General features: G+C 37.0%; 1 protein-coding gene across 1 annotated transcript in view; it reads left to right on the forward strand.

Moving 5' to 3' along the window:
* Vps53 (vacuolar protein sorting 53) overlaps positions 1 to 24,108 on the forward strand; it is a 205,779-nt gene that overhangs the window by 170,562 nt on the left and 11,109 nt on the right. Inside the window, exons 18-20 of the mRNA XM_090381067.1 lie at positions 1,214 to 1,283; positions 8,833 to 8,918; positions 21,002 to 21,053. Of these exons, the coding sequence (XP_090237193.1) occupies positions 1,214 to 1,283; positions 8,833 to 8,918; positions 21,002 to 21,053 (208 nt within the window). The remainder of the gene's footprint in view (positions 1 to 1,213; positions 1,284 to 8,832; positions 8,919 to 21,001; positions 21,054 to 24,108) is intronic.

Below are 24,108 nucleotides of genomic sequence, written 5' to 3' on the forward strand. Positions count from 1 at the left end.
GTATACAGTGTTTACCATTGGCATGTGGTTTTGTAAGATATGTGCGAGTACCAAAATGAGAGAAATTAGCACTTTCATTTTGGTTTCTGTGAATTTTGAATTATCCTCTACATGTTTGTTCATGCCATCTAAGGTTTGCACCAGTTACTTTTAAATGGATATTAAGATTTTTTCTTATTTCCAAGAAAACTCCAAGATTTTTTCTTACTTCCCCATTTGTAAATATGATTTTGCTGTTCTATTTTATTTTTCTGAAAACTTTTGTTTCTAGTGTCAAATTTTTTTAGTAATTCCTTTATTCTTATCCAGCTCTCAACTGCATAGGCAAAATAGGCTAAAAAATACTGTTGTAAACAGCTAATTTTGTCTTTTGCCTAATTTCTTTTCATTCCAAATGAATATGCTTAACACCTTCACTGCTAGCTTTTCTGATGATCTTTTTGACCCAGCATTGAGTCAATCCAGATTGAGGAGGGCAGAGGCATTCCTGGGCTTTCTTCTCACTATGCCCTAATTAGTCAGCTGCCAACTAAGATTACTTGGCCAAAATATCTAATTTTTCTTCTGTCAAATCAGAAGAAAATGATTGTTGAAGTCGTGGTTTCCCCCTCCAAGTGGATTGAAAACTTCATGATGTGCAATTAATGCATCAATATCAATTAACCTGCTACACTACCTGCTTTATTTATTCTATTGTTTCTTTTTATGTCTAATCTTTCATTTTCATTAGATACTTCCTGATATACACTTTATTCTTAACAAGTTCAAATGTAATAAATTTCAGATGATACCAAATAAAGTGTTGTTATTATTATTATTATCTCTTTCTTCTCCTAATGGGTTTTCCTCATCCCTTGATGGCTACTTCCTGACATGCAAAATTACTGACTTGTTCTAATTTTTTTGTTATTTACTTTGCTCTCTGAATTTTCTTTGTACCACCCAAGTCACACAAATTCTGTTTTTTATGTAACTAATATTCTTGTAAAATTCTCTACAATTCTTACCTGTTTTATTTAGAAATTCCTAAAGATTTTGTAGGCTACTATTGAACAGCACATTTTTATCAGCAAATATTAATGATCCAAAATTTACAATATTCCATATTGAAAATTGTTAATAAATCACATTTGTGTTTATTGTATAATTTATTTGATTTTTTTTAATAAATCAGAAGACTATTTTATTCATTACATTTTTAATGTTTTCATAGCTCATTTATTCCAAAGTTCATCAATCATCTGTTCAAGTGTAAACCAGTGAGTCCTGTAGGAGCAGAACAGGTCAGATTCTGTTTTACTTTTGAACATTGCGTAAAAAGTAAAATTTTTTTACTAAATATTGATAGCCCTAAGTTTTTGTTTCTGTTATTCATTTCAGCAAAAACTCCTTTACATTTTTATTTTATGCTAATAAAATTCTATTATCTACCATGTTTTTTTTTTTTTTATTATTATAAAACATTAGCATATTTTTATTATAATCATTTAACTTATATTATTATCATACAAGCATACCTCCATCTTTCCTGTTTTTGCCAGCTTTATATTGTTGACCTGTTTTACAGTTTTTCTGATAATTTTCTTTTTCTTTTAAGATTTCAGTCAGGTCCCCCCCCCCCAATATATATGTGTAATATTAGTTATCCTCCAAAGCCACGGCGCCTCCGTAGCCAGGTGGGCAGGAGCGGCAGTGCGTAGCACACGCTTCTTGATTTGTCCGGGGTTCGATCCCGTCACCACCAAATGCGAAGGATGCGAAAAGGTCAGGGAATGACCACCGCATATTCCCGCAGCAATATGGCCTTAGTTGCTAATGCTCCTAAAAACCAAATAACAAAATCCAAAGCCACCACATGGCAGCTTTGCTCCTGCTTAGCATGGAGAATTAGTCAGTCATATCTTAAGTATTCACTTTCAGTTTCTCTTTTTTTGGATAGTAGTAGTAACAATGTTTGCATGATTTGTTTGCTTGTAAATAGTTATTTTCTTAATTATTATTATTATTGTTATTTTTAAAATAGTTTTGCAAGTGTGTAGCTTTGCCTGAGAAGTTTCTTTTCTGTGTTTTTTCACAATTCAACTCAAGTCACTGAACTAACTTTGTCTCCCTTCTATTTATATGAGGGTATAATGTGTTTACGGTCTAATGGCACCAGAGGTTTCTCCCATCTCCACGTAGCATACATTGTCATGTGATACAGAACACTGTAGAGGCCAGAGATTTAAAAGTGTATGGTTATTGTAGAGTGTTGTGTTGTGCACCGTTATTCATCTGACCTTTTAGCTATTGGGCCCACTGTTTGCCACATTATGCCCCTGGAAGGCAAGTCAGGTGCACCAGTATTAGATATTTACTCTGGCAGGTCCTGCCACCTAGTTTTCTGCGATTTCAGTGGCTAAGACCTAAAAAAAAAAACACTAGGATTGAGTTTAGCCAAAAGGAATATAAAAGATTAAAACTTTGGATGTTGGGCTCAGTAAATTTTGACATGCTTGATGCTAGTAGTGAAGATAGAGAGGGAGGGTAGACTGAAGGCTAGGGGAAAAGACAGAAGTATGGGGCCAATAGAGAAAACAACCCCAGGAGTCAGTGGGGCATGGCCATGCTCTGCCAGAGGGAAAAGAAGGGGTGGCAGGGGGGGGGGGAGAAAGGAACTGTGAATTGGTGGAAGGACTAAATCAAGTAGGTTCTGTGGTGGTGGGAAAGTCCTATACCTTCTGAAGAGGTCTTAGGAGAATTTGGAAAATGCAGCATAGGTGTCCTCTGATTCCAGGAGATATTGTTCCAGAGTATCAGGATGAATTGAATTGTGATATCAGAATGCACCGAAGGTCCTCGTATAATGGGCACTGGTACATCAGATGCTCCCATGATTCAAGTTGGCCATAGGACCAGAAAGGGTTGTTGGTGAGACCCAGGGTGATAAGTTTTCCTCTGATGGCACTGTGTCCAGCTGATAGGTTGTCAGGAGACCTGGGGAGAACCAGGTTGGTGACTTCGGGTAGGTTGTCCAGATGTTTGGAATGAATTTTTTGGTTATGGTCACTTTATCTGTGGCTGTCCATCGTTGTTGCCAGGTCTGTTGAAGAAAGGTAGCAAGTCGTCGCTTCTCCACAGTGCAGTTGTTAGTCAGATCGGTGGTGAAGTTTAGAAAGGTGACAGATTTGTCTTTTGTCAGGTGGTAGAGTATGGCACACTGGACGACCTCCAGATCCAGGGGAAGGTCTACCATCAAGACCTGCAAACTGTGCTTAATGACAGTGCTATATGCCCGAGAGATGGGGAGCAGGATTGAATGGTGTATGGTTTCAAGTTTTCTTCAGTTGATTATAGTACTGGCTCTTGTGTACCATACAGGAGTGCCATATGTGGTCCAGTAGGAATACTGCCTTGTAGAAGAGGCTGAGAGTTCTTTTCTTGAGTCCTCAGTCCTTACAGGTGACTCTTGCAGTTAGGGCAGAGTAGCCCCTTATCTTCTGTCTGATGTAGGCTAAATGGGGTTTGAATGATAGGCTCCTGTCGAGATATAGTCCCAGGTACTTTAATTGTGCTGCTAGTTTTATTGTTCTTCCCTGGATTTTAATTTGTGGGGGTCGGGTCAGTTGGAGGTTACCTTTTGGCAGTACAGAGCAGGTTTTGGATAGTGAGACATGTAGGTTGTGGTAGGTAGCCCAATTTTGCAGAGTTTCCAGTACCCGGTTGCCAGACATTTCCAGTTGGGCCCTGCTGCCAGCATCAGAACCAGGTCATCGTCATAGGCTTGGGCTCTGACTTTACCAAGGTCTTGGTTGAGGAAGTCACCCAGAACGAAGTTCCATAGCAACGGGTTGAGAACGAAGCCTTGTGGGCAGCCTCTAAATACTTGCCTGTTGACATGGCGGTAGGGTGCTCTAACCGTGGTGCTCCTTTGGGATAGGTACTGCTTTATTACCTTGTATAGGTTGGTGCAAATTTGCCATCCTAAGTCTGCCAGGATGCTCAGCCACCATAAGGTGTCGAACGCCCCGGCGAAGTCAATCGAGATGACTAAGAAATATTTCTGGGTGCAGGTGTGAGCTGCAGTGACAATACTATCTAGGGTGTCGATGGTGGGCCTACCCTGCCTGAAACCAAATTGGTTGTTAGAAGAGAGACCAGCTGTATTATAGTGATGCTCGATCCTTTGGTGTAGAAGTTGTTCAAATGTCTTGCTAATTACTGAGAGAAGGGCTATGGGATGGTATGATTCCGGGAAGGTTTGTTGTTTAGTCAGATTCTTCAGTATCAGGCAAACACATGCTGTCCTCCAGGCAGTCGGGAACCATCCGGTGCAGAGGCAGTGGTTGAATAATTGGAGTAGGTTAGGGGCATACTCAATGACTTTCTTAATGATCTCTGGCTCCAGGAGGTCCAGGCCAGACCTCCTAGAGCTAGATCGGTAGTGAAGGGGTGGCATGCATATGAGGGAGGGTAGTTCAAAAAGTTCATATTCTAACATGACATAGTCCTGGCCACTGGGACTATATCGAAAATCCAGCTACACACCCACAGTTGCAACCACATCAGAGTTGGAGGCATACCTCTTCCCAAAGATGTTATCCTTCAGCTTGGGAACAAATAAAAGTCACTAGGGGCATGATTTGGAGAATAAGGTGGATGCTGAAGCAACTGTATGGTGGGCATCGCAGTCTGGAAGATGTGACTGCATGCATTGTCTGAAGGAGCAAGACACCTTTCATAGTTTACCATGCCACTTTTCCTTGTTGTCTTCATGCAGTTGCTGTAGCATTCACCAGTGACAGTGGTGCCCTTTTCCAGATAGTCAATTGTGATATTGCCTTCTGCATCCCAGAGAACTGATACCATCATCTTGCCAGCTGATGGAGCAACATGGAACGTCTTGGAAGGGAGAGAACATGGATGCTTCCACATTAGACTTTGTTTTTTAGGTTCTGGGTCAAAGTGATGAACCCATGTTTCATCCATTGTAATAGTCTGGGACTAGAAATTTTGTGAATCCTTGACGCATGTTCAAGTTGGTGGTGCACATTCATGGGGAGAAATGGCACTAATGTTTGTGGTGCCTGATGCAAAACCATGTAATGGCACCTAATTCATTTTTTTTTTATGAAAACCCCAAACACGAAAGGTATCAAAACCTATAGTACTTAGTACCGTGCATGAGTTGAAGGAGAAGTATGGGGGATGCCGGAAACTTTGCTCTAGAAACTAAACATGGGTTTCACCACTTCAAGCCTCCAATAAGCAAAGTGGTGGTATTTCACCGGTTGATGAAAGTCATCTACCACCTGGATCTTAACATGCATATATATGCAGTAGCACATCTAGCATTTCAGTTTGTGAGGTTAGCCCAGAGAAAATTACTAGTGACTTAAAAAAGCCCTCAAAAATTTACCAGTGTACAGAAAAGCATCTGCACTCTGCAGAACCATTAAAAGAAGGCACTTAGCAAAATAGTTTATTAATAATTCCTCAACAGTTCTACATTCAACATCATTAAGGGATTATGGATTACTGTACCTATTGCTGTGGTATAATTGTAGATAGTGAAAACCTAACAGTACAGTAAATAAGAAAAGGTATTTTGTATTTGGGGTAGAGAGAAAGTAGAAATTTGATATTGAATATTAAATGTAAAACATATTTTATTAATGGTGCGGTGCCTATTTTAGGTGGCACTTGTGCCCACCTAAAATAGGCACCGCACCCCTAACACTGGGCCTGTTCGTGGGATCCGCTGAGCACTGACCTTTTTTCATCTTTAATTTAGCTAGTGATTTTTTAAATTACTATTTATTATTTGTAGCGTTATTGTATTGGTGTTTTGGTGTGAATATCGTAACATGTAACTAGTAGCGGAATAGTAGGGTTCGGTTGTGATAAATAAGTAGCTCGAAGGTTCTAATCAGTTTTTTTTTTTTCATCATTAATGAACTGTGCTTAATGTATCTGCAATAAACACAATTCATTTGGGTAATTGTGCAGGCAGGTATAAAGTTCTCTGAGCAGTGGAGACAGGATGTCAGGATGGCTCATAAAATTTTGTCAATGATATCAAGGAATATTGCCAGGGATAAGGAGATGATTATACCATTGTATAAGGCAATGTTAAGCCACATCTTGAATACTGCATACAGGTCTGGAAGCTTCATTTTAGGAAGGATGTGGATTAGTTCAGGCCTTGAATGGATTCAGTAAGTTCAGTGCTGATGGAATCCTTCATCTTGCTCAGACTACACATATGAGAGGGCATAAGCTCGAATTGAGGAAGGATGGTTGCAGGTCAGATGTGCATAAATTTTCCTTCAGTCACAGGGTGGTCGACTATTGGAACAAACTCCCAGTTGGTGTGGTAGGGTGGATAGCTTGAATAAATTCAAAGAAGAACTAGAAAAACTGTTGGGGGGGGATGGATAGATGAAATGGGAAGTGTTGTTTTTTTGATACTATATAAGCTTGCTTTCTTGCATCATTTTCCAATTTAATAATAATAATAATTTTGCCTTTTCTTGTGGTATGGCTACGATAAGGAAGGGGCAAAACCATCCAGCCCAACCAACTTGAAGTGCTTCAAGTGCAATTGTGCAATTGGCCACCCAGGATGGGAAGAAATGACAATGTACAAAGTGGAGTGCCGAAACAAATATGTTCAGCATGCACATATACTACGAAGTAACCAAGATGGAGACACATGACAATGTACAAGAACAAACTACACAACGAGTGGTCGGAACAATTCCTGAGAGTTCAGATCACCAAACAGCAAATAGCTAATCAGAGGTGGACCATTTTCTGGGATGAAGAACCTGATAGCTCCTGCAATCTTGGAAAAAATCATTCAGGATGTGAGTGACCAACTACAAAAAAAGAACAAATAACAGAACTAAAGGAGGAAGAGCAAGAACAACCCAAAGCACACCACCCAGAGCACCCAAAGTGGGAACATACGAAATATCCGGAATAGATGAGTGGAAGAAGACCCTATCAGAATTCAAGGGAATAGAGCCTACAAAGACCCATACCATACCAAAACAGAGACCCAATAGAATCTTGTGGCAATCACAAACCAACTCAATCAATGAATAATATGAGATCAACTCAACAATGACAAAGTAACAATGGATGCCATCTGCACAGCAGTATACTGTAGCATCATAGCAGCCACCAGGATCAATGGAAGAGAAACTAGGGACCAGAACCACCATCATGAGAGAAAAGGCTTTGGCAGAAAATAGAAAAGCTGAATCAAAATAGGCCAGCTAACCAGTATAGATAAATAGAAGCAAGAAGCTGATCGGAAAAGTGAAGAGCATCCTCAAGAAAGGCAACACCCACAGCAAGTGTCAGACCAAGAATCAGAGGATAGAAGAATACCTAGACACCCTGAATCAGAACCCTCTCACACTCAGTAAGAGGCTATGCTGTACAGAGAGAGCACTCAGAGGAAAACAAGCAACTAGAGCATTGGACAAGAGGAGAAGCGTAATGGACCACACAACCAGAACGTGATCGAAGAGTTCTGGGGGCAACCTATGCAGCAGTGAAATTAGACATGATGCCCGGGTCCCCTGGATAAACCTAGAATGGAAGAAAACCAGGAACACAAAAGAGATGGCAGAATGAGAGGTTCATGAGGAAGAAGTACAACAGGTGATTTAATCTATACCATTAGAAACTCAGGAGCCTGCTAAAAGCAAAGCTTATGTACCCACTCCATTTAGCTGATGTCAATTAATGATGTCAGTGTACAAACTTTGGTATGTCTAAAAAATTCAACTATGTAGTAATGATGCAAATGCACTAACTAATGTCAATTTGATTTTACATGGTTTGAGTCTTTAAGTCTAATAAGCACACCTTTTAGTATCTCGTATTGTGTAACTATGTTAAAACTGGGTTGTCAACCCTTATACCTTTGAGTACCTACCTGCTCACTGATGAGAAGCCAAACATCTTCAAAACAGTGCTGTCTGAATGGTGGTAATCAACTGAAAATAAGTAATAGTAGTCTTCTATAATGGGGAGGTGTTACTTATTTGAATAAGGAGGGCAACTCATTGTGAAGGATTCCACAATATAAGATGTTACAATAATGATGCCAGTGTACAATGTCTAAAAAATCCATTGCCAATGTTTTTGTCTAAAAAATCCAATGCCAATGTTTTTGTCTAAAAAATTCAACTATGTAGTAATGATGCAAATGCACTAACCAATGTCATAGTTTGAGGCTTTCTGCCCTAAAATATTATTACCTTTGTTTTAATTATATTTTTCATGCTTTTTTTAATATGCTTAATGAAATAGCATATTAAAAAAAATTCATAACAAGCTTTTTAATGGCAAACATTGATAAACAGTAAGAAAGAAGGTTGGGAAATTATCAACCTTTCTGTCTAAAGCTAATTATAAATAGGTGTAAAAGTCATTGTCTCTTAGTCTACTTGTAAATAATTTTGCAACTAAATGAATTAATATTTTTCTAATAAGGTACAAAACTGACTAATCTCAGTGAGTGAAATATAGAAAAATGCCCAACTTTCTTGAGCAACATCACTTGAATATTAATATTATTAGACATTCAGCTGGTATTTGCGTGTTAATTATAAATAAAAATTTCTGTGAACTGTTCTTTCTGGAAAACTGAATCACAGTGAACTGTTCTAAATCCTCTTATGGGAACCTAACAGAAACATTGGCTTCTGATGTCTTCAAAGTTAGGCACCTTTTAGTGTGGCATACAAATATGTTTGAAAGTTTTTACTGTATTATTATTTTAAAATTTGGACTAAAGCCATTTTGATACTTTTTATTGCATTTTGTTTCTTGTAGTTGTTACTTGATACCCACATGCTGAAAACAGTTTTGTTGGATTTACCATCACTTGGGTCACAAGTTGTGAGAAAAGCTCCAGCAAGGTTTGTTAGTGTGTGAATTTGAAATTTTTTAATGGTTTGATTATGTTAGTCCATATTTTATAAAGCAACATTTATTATTAATAATTCTTTTTGTACAGAACTACTTGAGATATGCATATGAAGATAAACCAGAGAAAAATAACTGATACAACTAAAAATTGTGTTATGTCAGGTTAAATTGCAGTTTTGTAAAATAATTTAATTTCTAAAATAACTTAATTTTTCTCAGTAGGGCCTGCTCTTATTAATAGGGGAGATACACTTAAATAGATGAGGTGCAAGAATATGCACCTAATGCTAATGATGTCAAGGCAACGTTCGGTGGGTTGGAAAACTGCTACTTTGGGAAGGATTACACAGACTAATCAGCCTGGAAAGCAAGGTGTCGAGTATTATGAGGCCTGCTGGTAGTACAAACAGGACAAGCAAATATAGGCATCTCCCATTTTATGCGAGGGTTCCATTTTGTAAAAATCACATAAAGGGAAATCATATAAAGCAGTATCTTAAACCTGTAGAAAAAAGGGGTTGTGTGAAATAGTATTAATTGTTGTGTCCCAAATGAACTTTAATCATTTAAATACGTGCTAACATACATTAAGAATTAACACTAAGCTTAACATAAATGTTTTTTGAGATATTATTTTAACAAAAAATAGATCAACACTCACCAAAATAGGCATAGGCAGATAGTAAGGTTTAGGGGAATGAGATGTGGGCACTGATGATGGAAGATTACATATCTTCCAGTGATGTAGAGTCATCTGGGTTTGAATTTGAATTTGGAAAATGAGGCAGGGTTACATCAAGTGGCAAAATCTCTGGTGGGCTATACAACATTGAAGATGTTGGAATTGATAAAGCAGCTGGCTCATCAGTGTGATTTGGATATGAAGTCTGGCCTGAGGAACTGTATAATTCGAAACAGACACTAGCTCAGAAAACCGAGCTAGTATGTTTCTCTGCATACAGTTCTTTGTAAGGTGTCAGCATGTTATCAAGACCACATTTAAAATGCAGGCTTCTTTCATAACTGGGGTCTCTGCATCTATTATTCCCTGTACAAGTGCCTCAACTTGAGAGAAGAATGCAGACAATTGCTTTGCAGTCAAATCCTTCACTTGTTGAACTCTGTCTTCATCATAGTCTTTTTTTTTTTTTTTTTTTCCTGAGTCATTTTCATTAGATCATCCACCTTCAGCTGTTTTTTGTGGGAATTGATGACTTCCATCATGTCTTCTACTTTCGTATCAGAGAACCACTCACTGCTCACTTTCTTTCCAATCTCCACAATGTCATGTACTACAGCAGTGAATTTAGGAAAACCTTGAAAATCATTCACACAGTCAGCCCACAGAGACTTCCAGGAAGTATTGCGAGTTCGACTACTTTTGCCTCCTTCCATGATGCCTGGATGTTGTAATTCTTCCACCAACTCACATACAGTAGGCTTGCTTCCTGGGTTATCGAAGTCATCCGTTGCATCAAGGAGCTGGCTCATGTTCTATGTAGGTAGTAAATCATGAAGGTTGATATGATCCCCTGGTCAAGTGGTTGGATAAGAGATGTTGTGTTTGGGGACAAAAACAATACACAGATGTTGGGATTAATTATGTCATGGCATCTTGGGCATCCTGGAGCATTATCTAAAGCAGTGTTCTGCAACCGGTGTGCAAACTTTTTTGAAGCTGTATACCTATAAATAATACTATACTTATTATGATTAGAAATTTACAACTGAGAACGTTTATCTATTGTAAGAAATGAACTGTACATTATTTTACTCCCAATTATAGTTTTTATATATGTTTCTAATGCTACTCATTGTTATATTTCACAATATGCCATTTTTAATAAAACCCAATGTTGTACGTGTGGGACAGTAAATTATTTTTTGCCTGAGTATGCAACACTTGCATTCTGAAGAAAGCAGGTGAGTGAGCTGAACCGAAAAATGCAAGGCAAGAATGAAAATCTTTTTGCAAGTATGGACAAGATTCAAAGCTTTCAGAATAAGTTGGATTTGTAGATACAACGCATTCCAAATGGGTTGTTTGAAATGTTCCCAACTGTATGACCGTTTGCTGCTGGCAATAAAGTGGTGATGGACTTCATTAAAGAACATTTAGATAATTTGCAGCAGAAGTTCAAGAATTATTTTTTGGAGAGAGCATTGAAGACAGACTGGGTTCATGATCCATTTGTTGCACGTGCAAAATCTCTTCTGATGAATGTACAAGAGGAACTAATAGATCTGAAGGCGAACAAAACATTGTGAAGTGCAGTTGGACGCATTTTGGTTGTCAATAAAGAAAAAACGCCCAGCTAGCTCCAAAATGGCAATTAATGTGTTACTGCGCTTTTCGACCTTGACTGAAATTAAAACATCAAAGAGGGAGAGACTCAGATCCACTGATGAAGAAATGATGCTTGCATTGTCAACGATTCTACCAAGCATCAGCCCTCTGTGTTCAGCAAAGCAGGCACAAGTATCACACTGAAGTTATGCATAGTTATTTGGTTTAATATTAATAGATTTTTTTTTTTTTTTTGGTTTTGCTTTGCCTTTATACAGTGATTTATGGTTCATAAAATGTTAATTAGATAGTGTGAATCAGAGCTGTAATACTCAATACGTTCTACGTTGATATTAATATTTTTAAAATAATAAGAGGAGTTTACCTCAGGCTCAAACCCATTGGATTACCAATGGGTTTGAGCCTGAGCAGCTTAATGTCAGAGATCTATCTCTCAACAATTGAGCATATACATTTGACACCTTTTCGATCCCGTATCACATACTGTGGGAGGTATTTAGACGATGTTCTAGTTATTACTGATAGTAGTACTATCCAAGACATTTTACATTCGTTTAATAATATTCATTCTAGACTCAAATTTACATTGGAAATGGAGGATACGGATACAAAGTTATTAAACTTTATAAATTTCACGCTTACTCGGAACTCAAATAAAATCCAATTTAGCATCTATCGAAAACCTACAAACACCGGTATGCTTCTACATTATAGACCTTATGGCATTGTGCTACTGCAACAGGATCTAGATAATTTGGGCAGATGGGCTAAGAAGTGGCAACTGAAGTTTAACCTTGGCAAATGCAAAGTACTGCATATGGGTAGAAGTAACCCCAGAGAAACGTACCAACTGTGTGGTACTACGCTTAAGGTGGTAGAAAATGAAAAAGACCTGCGAGTAATTGTGCAGTCAGATATGAAGTTTTCTGAGCAATGCAGACAGGCTACCAGGGCAGGCCCTGGTAGCCTGTTGGGGTTTTGTCAATGATATATAGGAATTTTGCTAGCAGGGAGAAGGAGGTGATTGTCCCTCTGTATAAGGCAGTGGTCAGGCCACGCCTTGAGTACTGCGTACAGGTCTGGAGGCCTCATTTTAGGGAGGATGTAGATTTACTTGAGCGTGTACAGAGAAGGCAACAAGATTGGTGAGGGGAATGAAGAGATCATCTTACCAAGAGAGGCTTAAGTTCTGCAAATTGCAGTGGCTGGAGACTAGGCACCTGTGCGGTGATCTGATTGAGATGTATAAGGCCTTGAATGGGTTGAGCACACTGAATTCTGATGGGATCCTTCCACTTGTTCAGATTACGAACCTAAGGGGGCATAAATTCAAATTAAGAAAATATGGATGTAGAATAGATGTGCGGAAATTTGCCTTTAGCCAGCGGGTGGTTAATTGCTAGAACAAACTTCCATCTGTCATTGTGGAAGTTGATAGGTTGAATAAATTTAAGGAGGAACTGGACAGGCATTTGGAGGGAATGGTGTGATTTTTTTTTTTTTTTTTTTTTGCTGATGCTGCATAAGCTCATACACTTGCTTTCTTGCATCACATGCCACTACTACTACTACTACTATCACCCATTCACCTACAAAAGATCGATTATCTTTAATCAATTTCTAAATGCCTATAAATATTCAACGATGGAGTCTGCTTTGGGCTCAGAAATACAAATATTAACTAGTAGGTTTTTAAACAGGGGTTATCCCCTTGCCACAATAAACCGAATTAGGATACAGGCTAAGGATAGGATACAAAATACTACACCAACCAACAATAGTAATATCAAAAAATACTTTATTTCTGTCCCATATGTTGAACAGTGGCACAAACAGCTTAATAGATTCTTTAAAGATACCGAATTTAAAATTGTGGCCAGGCCAATACGGAAATTACACACTATACTGAGCAATCGCTCGGTTCTTTCCGCGTTCGCAACACAAATTAATGATCTGGTATACAACATTTCTTGCAGTGATTGCGACTCGTCTTACCAAGGTTCGACGCAATTTTCTCTGAATATTCATGTAAATCAACATGAAGCCTCAGTTCCTGCTTCTCGTTCAGCAGTCAGAATTAGCCTTTCATGGCATTAACAAAAAACATACTTTTTTTATTTAACGAGGCCAAATACTTAATGTTCAGCATAATTATACGCAACTATTAATTGCAGAAACCGTAGAAATTAAATTACACGAGAATTCTGTTAATGTTCGGTGGCCATATTTGATCTCCGATGCGTGAACCTTTACGCGCATGTGCAAAGACAAATAATCACTATCTAAGTTTCAGCTTCAACCCTATTCGGTAATTTTCATTCCTGTGATCATGACATACAGTTGAAAAGTGTTGTCAGCTTCAGGAAGGAAAATCGTTTTGAATATTTTCGTTAGATTCTTTTTAATTTTTAATTGCATTAAATTGATTTTTAATTGTGTTAAATTGATTTGAATTGTGTTAAATTGGTTTTTAATTATTTATTTTTTACTCTAATGTAAGTTTTCGATTTTTTCGTTTTAATTTCTGGAGAGTATCATACGGAAGCTATATTGAGGTAAACTCCTTATTATTTTACAAATAAAATGTTAATATATGCATGTGCCAATTTTTGTTGGATTGCTGGAACAATAATAATTGATTCTCTTGTGACTTATAGCATATTTATGTTAACATTGCTGTAAACTATGCTTTTTTGGGGATTAACATTTTGATGTGCCATGTTGGGTCATGGATAACTTAAGGTGTGCCGCAAACAGAAAAAGGTTGCATAACACTGATCTAAAGCAAGGTTAGCATCATTAGCAGAGGCATATGATGCAAGAAAGAAAGCTTATACAGCATTAGCCAAAAAAAAAAAAAAAAAAAAATCTTCCGATTTAACCCATCCATTCGCTCAAAAGTTTGCCCACTTCTTCCTTGAGGTAGTAATCAGGACAGTAACCCTCAGCTTCCACAGCAAAACATTTAGTGAACCAGTCTTCAAAGGCTTATTCGGTGACCTAATCCCTTTTTTATTTGCTGTCCAGTAAACTGGTAACATATTCTTGATCAACCATTTTAGAGGATGGGCATTAAATGAGTGGTAAACAAGAAGAGGCTTCAGCTTATAATCACCTGCAGTGTTACCACATAGCAAGGGTGTCAGTCTGTTTGCGTGGGCTTTAAAACCGGAGCAACCTTTTCTTCCTTGCTGATGAATGGTTGAAGAATTTTGAGCTTGTGGGAACAGATGAGTTTATTGGAAATTTTTACCATCTTTTTGATTAATTAAATTGTGTTTGAAAAATAGTTTAATAATCTAAGTCATGATTGTTAGCCTATTCTTAAATTTAGCTAATGATTTTTTAAATTACTATTTATCATTTGTAGCATTATTGTATTGGTATTTTGGCATGAATATCATAACATGTAACTAGTAGTTCAGTTGTGATAAATAAGTAGCTCGAAGGTTCTAATCAGTTGTCAGGCATATATTTTTTTTTTTGTTTTTAGCTAAGAAATTTTACTTTTTAGTAAGGATATAATTAATTTAAAACTGCAATCTTAATGGTATAGTGTAACATATAACTCGAACTTAATAGCAACATATATCACTGTATTTAGGAATCTATTAGCTTAGTGTAGTATTGTCAATTAATCAATTAAATTGTATTTAAATGGAAATTGTGCCCCAGACTAGAGCAGCCGAGTAGCAGGAGTACTGTGGGTGGCTTGGGGGAGAACCGAAGGGAGCAATTCTCCTATGAATCATGTCCTAACAAAATGCACAACTTGTGCAATGTTCAATATTCTTTCTGGAACAGGACATCATGATATAGCCAAGGGGGATGTCTTTGTGTATTCGGTGCAGAGAATGTGAAATATTAGGTGCTAACTCAGTGTCCTGATGGACGTCTATGAGAGTTTGAAGAGTAGGGTAGACACCCTTGAAGAAATCAAAATGGGGGGGGGGCATCAAACTCTCAGCTGCTCAACTCATTGCCAGAGCTCACACTTGTGCATCAGGCAACACAGTGGCAATCTCCAAGGCAGAATGCATTGGTCCCACAGAAAGTGGTTATTGTTGGTGACTCTATTGTCAGAGAAATGGGAAATATATTGTGCAAGAAGGAGAGGTGGAATAGGGTATGTCTGCCAGGGGGAGAAAAGTAGATGACGTTGAAAAGTAGATATCACCTTTTAAGGGCACAAAAGGTGATATCGTTGTACACGCCAACACTAATGATATTAAGAGTAGATCAGAGAACTTATTTAACAAGTTAGTATACAGCTGCTCAACTCATTGCCAGAGCTCACACTTGTGCATCAGGCAACACAGTGGCAATCTCCAAGGCAGAATGCATTGGTCCCACAGAAAGTGGTTATTGTTGGTGACTCTATTGTCAGAGAAATGGGAAATATATTGTGCAAGAAGGAGAGGTGGAATAGGGTATGTCTGCCAGGGGGAGAAAAGTAGATGACTTTGAAAAGTAGATATCACCTTTTAAGGGCACAAAAGGTGATATTGTTGTACACGCCAACACTAATGATATTAAGAGTAGATCAGAGAACTTACTTAACAAGTTAGTATAAGTAGATAATAAGAGTAGGAGTCAGAGAACTTAACAAGTACAGGACAACATTGGGAAAAAGTCATGAGTTAGGATTCAGTTTTAAAGTGTCTGCATTTCTGCCCAGACACAATAAGAGGGACTACATGTTGAGAGCCGTATCAATCAATTTTAGTCCTGGAGAGAGTGAGCAAGGCTCATGGGGTGAGAATTTTTCTCACCTTGTTAACAGGATAGACTGTTTTTAAAGGGTTGGGATACACTTAAGTAGAAGGGATGGAACAATATTTGATAATGCTATCGAGGTTGCAATAAATGAATCAGAACGCTGCTAGCTTGGGGGAATGCACAAACTGATAGATTAACCAGAGCCTCAGGTAGAGGTGAAGGTGATTCTTGCACTGCTTGTGTTGGAAAATGCAGCAGCCTGGAAAGCAAGGTGTCGGGGGCTTGGTGTGGGTCATCATAGAACAAGTGAATACATGGCCTGTGTAAGGGTAACTAAGAGTAAGAACATCTGCATGTAAACTTGATGAATTTAAAGTACTGAATAAGTCATCAAATGTAGACGTTATAGGAATAGCAGAGACATGGTGTTACTCAGACATACATGATTCTGAATTTGAATGTGGGAAGTACATTGTATAAAGGAAGGACACAGGACAGGAGGGGTGGACAGGTTATGCTCTTAGTTAAAAAACGTATTAAATCTAAAGAAGTGCATTCAGTCGACATTGGCTACCAGTGCAATGTTGAGTTAGTTTAGTGTGATATAAGCACTGGAAAAACAAAATTGAGAGAATCAGTGTGTTATAGGTCTAATGACTCTGATGAGTATAATGAACAACTGTATAGAGATATAGATAGGGCCAGTAAATCAGATTGTATTATAATGGGGGATTTTAACTTCCCAGATATTGACTGGGACTTCTGGGTTGGTCACTCACGCACTAACATGGCTTTTTTTTGGATTTAATTGATGATTGTTTTCTACAGCACCACGTTCGAAAGGCAACCAGAGGAAATAGTACTCTTGATCTGATTACCAGTAGTAATTCTTCATGCATTAAGAATCTGCAGATAAAGGAACCACTAGGTGGCTGTGATCACAGTGTGCTGATGTGGGGTTTACTCAGAGGTAACTACCATCAAGGGAAGAGTTTTTGCTTTCGTAAAGGTGACTACGGTGGTCTGAGACAGTTTTTTTAAATTCTATATAGTGGGACCAACTGATGATGTTACCAACAACAAATTCTAAATGGGAAGCATTCAGAGAATTAATCTTGGAAGTTACTAGGCTTTTCATACCAACTAAGAAATATTGTAAAAGGTTTAGGCCTAAATGGATATCAGACGAAGTAATGAGACATGTGGCAGAGAAGAAAATTGCATGGAATACATAAAAATTAACAGGTGACACAGAAGCCTATGGCAGATATATGTTAGATCTGCTGGAATGGGTACAGAGAAGGGCAATCAGACCGGTGAAGGGAACAAAATGGTGCTCTTATCTAGAAAGGCTTCAGTTCTGAAAACTGCAGCATCTTGAGCCTTAGGCACCTTTGAGAAGATCTGATTGAGGTGTTTAAAGCCTTGTTATTAAGCTAAATGTTAATGGTTTTCTTTCACTTGCTGAGACTACACATGAGGGGGCAGAAATTCAAGCTAAGGAATGATGGTTACAAGATAGATGTGTGAAAATTTGCCTTCAGTCAGTGGGTGATTGATTATTGGAACAGGCTTCCAAGGCAGCCCATCCATTTCCACAACCACTGGCTTCTGTGGTTGTGGAAGTGGATAGGTTGAATAAATTCAAGGGAGAACTAGACAAATTCTTGGAGGGTATGGATGGGTGAACTTTTAGTTGGATAATGTTGGGATTGCAGTATTGGCGGGAGGAAGAGGGTTGTAATCAGTGCTAGAATTGCTGTTTCTTATTTTTAAATGACATTAAAAAAGGGATGAAGAACATGGTGTCAAGAATGAGAAAGTAATTAATAACCAGTGCAAAGCAATGTTCCTTCAGAATGACAGGTAGTTTCAAGAATTGTTAGAAAAGTTGCAACTATGTATTAGTGTCGCAAAATGCAAGGTTTTATATTTTGTGAAATAAAGCCCTCCGGTAGTCTAGGTGGCATGATTCATCACTAGATCTCATCAAGCGAATCTGCCATTCGCTTGATGAGATCTAGGTTTGATTCCTGTCAATGACTGGAGGAATTTCTGAGGTCCTCTTCATTTGAAGCAGTAGTTAAGCAGCAGTTAAAGGAATGGATGCATAATGAGTGTAGGGTTTCCGTGTGAGTTATTCTGGTAGTGTATTCAGATAGTGAGTGTAGGGTTTCCCCTGTGAGTTATTCTGGATTTTACAGCCTGCATGACATGCCTATTGGCTTGTGAACACACTTCTACAGACATAATACACTTATGGGTATGAGCACATATTTGGAGGCTCTTAATACCAATATTCAAATCTTCCGTAGCTGAGTGGGTGCAATAGCACACACTCTTTGAGTATACTGGGGTTTGAGCCCCTGACTGCTAAATACAGTTTATCTGCCAACCCGCACTGGACCAGCATGGCAAATTATGGTCCATTCTCTCAACATGACTTGTTGAGGAGGCTTTCATCCTGCAGTGGATTGACAATGGCTACAGATTTATTATTATTTTTTTTTTAATACCAATATTTATATTTTACTTGAGAAATAACAATCCCAAAATAACTTTATTTATACATTAAGAGAAGTTAAATTAAAGACATTAGTGGAGCAGAGAGAGGTTTGGGGGATTATGATACAGGTAGACATGAAGTCCGCCATACAGTGTAGATAGGTGGATATCTATGGTATCCTGTCAATGATTTATTGAACATTCTCATAGCAATAGGGGAGTTGTAATTCCAAGGCTGCATTTGGACTACTGAACTAGCATGGTAACCACACACAAAAAAAAAAAAAAAAAACCTGGACATTGGGCTGAGAATAAAGGTTCAATGTCCAGGTTTTTTTTTTTTTTTTTTTTGTCAACTGGCTGTCAAATTATGAAAGAACATATCTTTTTATGTTAAACAGTCCATTTGCCTCAAAAACTCTATTCATTTTTATTTTTTACAAGTTGAACAAAGGATGTCAGCCCAAAACATCACTTTTAGCAAAACTGAAGGTAGAGCAGTTATGAAATACCTGTTTCTACAGCAGAAAACACCAAAGGAAATTCATGCTAATATGTTAGTGATGTTAGGAGAGCAGTGTCCATGCTATTCAGCCATCAAAAGCTGGGTTGCAAAATTTAAAATTGTTTTTTTTTTTTTTGTTTGTTTTTTTTTTACACTTAGGATGCAGAGAGGACAGAAACACAATTTCTGCACCAGTGCCTGAAACTGTTGATGCCATTCGTGCCATAATATATTTAGCATATTTCTGCTAAACAGATAGCTGAGACTCTAGGCATGTCCAGAGGCATGTTAGATATGTTATTCATGACATTTTAGACATGCAGAAGCTTTCTGCCAAATGAGTCCCCAAATGTTTGAATGCTGATCAAAAGAAACATTTTCTATCTTCAACTCCCTTCTTCACCATTTTGAGCAAGGTGCCAATGATTTTTTGGCATGAATTATGGATGAAACATAGTTGTGTCATTATGATCCGGAGATCAAAGAACAGTTAAAGGAATGGAGGCATAGTGGCCAGGGCTGTGGAGCCAGAAGAAAATTTTGCAGTTCCATTCCCAGCTCCTTTAATTTATCGAATTTTTGGCTCCAGCTCCTTTAATTTATTTATCAAAATCCTAATTTAGTTTTGAACTGTTGGGGTGATGATACCCAACTGACAAATGAAAACACTGTTGTTATGATCTTTACATTATAGGCTAAAAATACACAGTTAATTTGACCATTACTTTAAAGAACCAGAGGAGCAAAAATGAATGAATTATGAATTGAAAACAACTTATTGCATTATAAAAAATAACATTGACTTATATTTGCCATATAAAAACATGCAAATTAACTTTAATTCCCTTAAAAACTGAATTTTCAAATTTTTAATTATGTATAGCAGTTTGTTCTTAAGAACAAAATTGCTTCAAGCAAGTCCTCTATCATTGATGCTCTTAAATCTGATTTAATGATTTTTAGAGCTGAAAATAAATGCTCTACACTGGCTTCAGTGGGGGGGGGGTGCAATGCACCCACCAGTTGTGCAAATCTCATATGATTTTAGAGTACTTTAATATTAGTAGGAGTAACATGTGGTACATTTTCTAATTCCAGTCGACAGCATTTTGAGCTATGTTTGTCAATAATCTTTTCACAATCAAAGGATATAAAAACAAATGGATCTCTTCAGCTCCATATACCTAACTGAGTTAAAGGTGAACTGACTTTTATTGGCTATACCATCATCATAAAAATTAAACCTAAAATGGAAATATTTGTTTTGTCAATTACTATGGAGTAGGTCTCTGTTCTGATGAGGAAGGAGAGCAAACAGAAATGATAATAAATGAATGAGAGGTAAAATAAAGAGATGAAAGGTAGGAGGAAATTTCTAGCCAAAAACAAAATGTTTGTTCAGGTTAATCCTAGAGTGAAAACCCTGCACCCTTGGCTTTTTTAAGTTCTGTGTTCTTAACTAATGGGATCTTTAAATTTAAGAATTAATAAGAAATTTTAAGATTTGAAAGATCTGGTTGTGTTCCCTGACTGAAATATACTTCAGTCAGAGAACAAATTCAAGATGCTAAAAATCTTTATTAAAACCTTTTCATATGGTAACACAGCTGATCTGAGGTGGAGGATTTTTCATCCTACAACCAGTGTAACTGACCATGACATGAAATGCACATAATTTACTGATACTCCTTGGCCTCAATTATCTTACTGCTTGCCAAAAAACCATCCAACCCAACAGAGTTATCACACAAAAGAATTTAAGAAATAAATCTGAAAAGCATCAACCCTGTAAATACTTTCTCTTAATTTTATGCATTGATATTTTTTGCATATGGCATTACTAGTGCAAATACCCATCAAAATAATCACATTTACAAATAAATCAATTCTTCTTTATTTAAATAGTTTAGCTTTGTTTTTTTTTTAACTTTAACCGAAAATGATATCCTACAAACACAAGGACAGTAATGCAATCATATATTATTATAGCTGATTAAGATGCTCTGTATATTAAGCTTAAAATGTCTTTCTTTTAGTTACACCAAGATTGTTGTAAAGGGTATGACAAAAGCAGAGATGATACTAAAGGTGAGTTATTTCTCTGAAACTACAGAATAAATTATTTTGGAGTTTCTTTCCATTAATATATGTGGAGTGGTCCACTTTTTGTGGATAAATAAACAGATAATAATAATATGTATATTTTATATATTTTTAAATATCAAAAAATAGTATATGAAACATATATAAAACCTAATTGGAGAAACAGTAAGTGTTGACTGCCATGGGTAGTTAAGGATTAGATTAGAAGTATTTGAAAAGTTGTCAATTTCAGTAAAAGAGTACTGATGGACAAAGCTGAAGAAGGTTATATATTTCATAGAGGTAGTTTTGGTATTGTTTTCTTAGATGAATGTAAACTGCCATAATTCTTGTTAAATATTTATTGAATTCAGTAAATCTGGAAGATGACTGTATTCTGACAAATCAAAATATAGTCATCCATTGAATATAACTACAATACATGGTAATAATTGTATATTGATTTGAATCATTTTATTAATTCAGGAATAATTAAGTTTTATTAAAATGATAATAACTTGGATCTACTGTATAGTGCAACTGAAAACAGATATCTTCTGATGTTTTTTTTCTCTATTATTGGTCAATAATATTATAGAGTGGATGGAAATGTATGCAACTCAAAATAAAAGAGCTGATTTCTCTCATTTTGGTAATCATATGAAATTCTTGCAAAATCACATTGATTACACTTGCACAAATTCATCCATACCAGTTTTTTCATTACAAAGTCATCGTGATAGGAAATATATGTTTGAATATGTGCGTTTGCAGTTCAACAATACTTTTGTTCAAAATTATATGTAAACATCAAAGTCAAATTTCAGGAAAAATATCCTGATTCACCAGTACCAAATGAATCTCCAATTTCACTGTTAGTAATCTATTTTCATGAAATGGATACTATTTGCAACAAAAAAAAAAAAAAAATTAACACCTTTCATTGCTAACTAAAGAAAAACTTGAAGATGTTAATTAAAGTTTATTGCCAACACATAAAAAATCACTAAGAAGATTTGCACCACAAATGGATGCCTTATTCAGGTACACAAAACACTGTTAAAAAGTTAGGATCCATTCTTGTTATATTTATGTAATGTACAAACTTAAAGAACTAACAAAGAAAGATTGCATTTTTGTTATTGTCACTGGTTTTGCATCTTTATTGATTTAGATGGAACTGGCAAAAAATCATGGTCCATTTAAATGGACCATGATTTTTTTTAGTGATAAAGCTCAGTTCCACTTGAGCAGTTACATCAATAATCAGAAAAGTGGAATATGAAAAATTAAAATCTTCATGCTTTTCATAAAAGGCCCTTATATCTTGCATGTATACCAATGCTAGAAGTATAGTAAATAAATTTGATGAATTTGAAGTGTTGGTCAAGACATCAAAGGTGGATATTGTTGGGATATCAGAGACGTGGTGTAACACAAATATTAAGAATACAGAATTGGAATTTGGGGAGTACAATGTGTACAGACAGGATAGGGAGGGAGGACATGTTATGCTGTTAATTAAGAAAAACATAAAATCAAAAGAAGTGCATCCAGTCGATATAGATGAACAGTGCACTGTTCAGTCAGTTTGGTGTGACATAAGCACTGCGAAAGCAAAAATAAGAGTAGGAGTGTGTTATAGGCCTAATGACTCGAATGAGTACAATGAACAATTGTACAGAGAAATAGAGTGGGCTAGTAAATCAGAATGAATTATAATGAGGGATTTTAACTTCCCAGATATTGACTGGAACTTGTGGGTTGGTCACTTGCACACTAGTCAGACATTTGTGGATTTATTGGATGATTGTTTTCTGCAACAGCATGTTTGAGAGGCAACCAGAGAGGGTAATACTCTTGATCTGGTTATCAGCAGTGATCATTCGTGTATTAAGAATTTGCAGATAAAGGAACCACTAGGTGGTAGTGATCACAGTGTACTGATGTGGGATTTACTTAAAGATATAATTACCATCAGGGGTAAAGGAAAGGATTTTTGCTTCCGTACAGATGAGTACAGTGGTCTCAGACAATTTTTAAATTCTGTACAGTAGGATCAACTGATGATGTCACCAACAGCAATTTCTAAGTGGGAAGCATTCAAGGAATTAATCGTGGCAGCAACTAAAAGTTTCATACCTATTAAGAAATATTGTTCAAGGTTTAGGCCTAATTGGCTATCAGATGAACTAATGAGACTCGTGACAGAGGAGAAAAATGCATGGGATGCATATAAATTATCAGGCAACACAGAAGCCTATGGCAGATATAAGCTAGTCTGTAATCAAGTCACAAAGGAGGTTAGGCAGGCAAAGGCAGATTACGAGAAATCTTTGGCAAAGGATACTAAGAAAAACAGCAAGGATTTCTTTATTTATATAAACTCTAAAAGGAAAGGGGTGAATCTGATTGGTCCACTTGATATCAATGGTTCAACTGTTGATAATCCTGCTCAGATAGCAAAAAAGCTGAATGAGTATTTTGCATCTATACACATGAGGAGTTATTAAGGTTTGAAAATGCCAGAAGGTTATCAAATTGTAGCAGGGTGCTTAATGATTTTGTAATAACTGAGAGCAAAGTGGAGAGGAAATTGCTGAAGTTAAGCATAAGAAAGGCACCTGGGGTGGATGGATCTATCCAGTTATATTAAAGGAGGTGGCAAAGGAAGTAAGCAAACCCTTAGCCATAATTATGAGAGCAATCTTAGACTCAGGGGAGGTCCCCACGGACTGGAGATGAGAAAATGTATCCCCAATTCACAAAGGGGGATCAAAGGGTGACATGAGTAATTACAGACCAGTTAGTTTAACTTCTGTTCCGGATAAAATAATGGAGTCACTGGTTAAAGATGCATTGCAGGATCATTTAGACAAGACTGCAGCAATACAGACACAGCATGGAGTTGTTAAGGGAAAGTCTTGTCTGACAAATTTGATTGGTGGTTATGATCTGGTTACAAAGGAACTGGATGCAAAAAATAATTTTGATATCATATACTTGGATTTCAGGAAAGCCTTTGACACTGTTGCGCATGAAGCTATTGTACAAATTGGAG

This window comes from Mastigoproctus giganteus, chromosome 9 (genome assembly GCF_048544385.1).
Source record: "Mastigoproctus giganteus isolate SK-2022 chromosome 9, ASM4854438v1, whole genome shotgun sequence".
Taxonomy (NCBI): Eukaryota; Metazoa; Arthropoda; class Arachnida; order Uropygi; family Thelyphonidae; genus Mastigoproctus; species Mastigoproctus giganteus.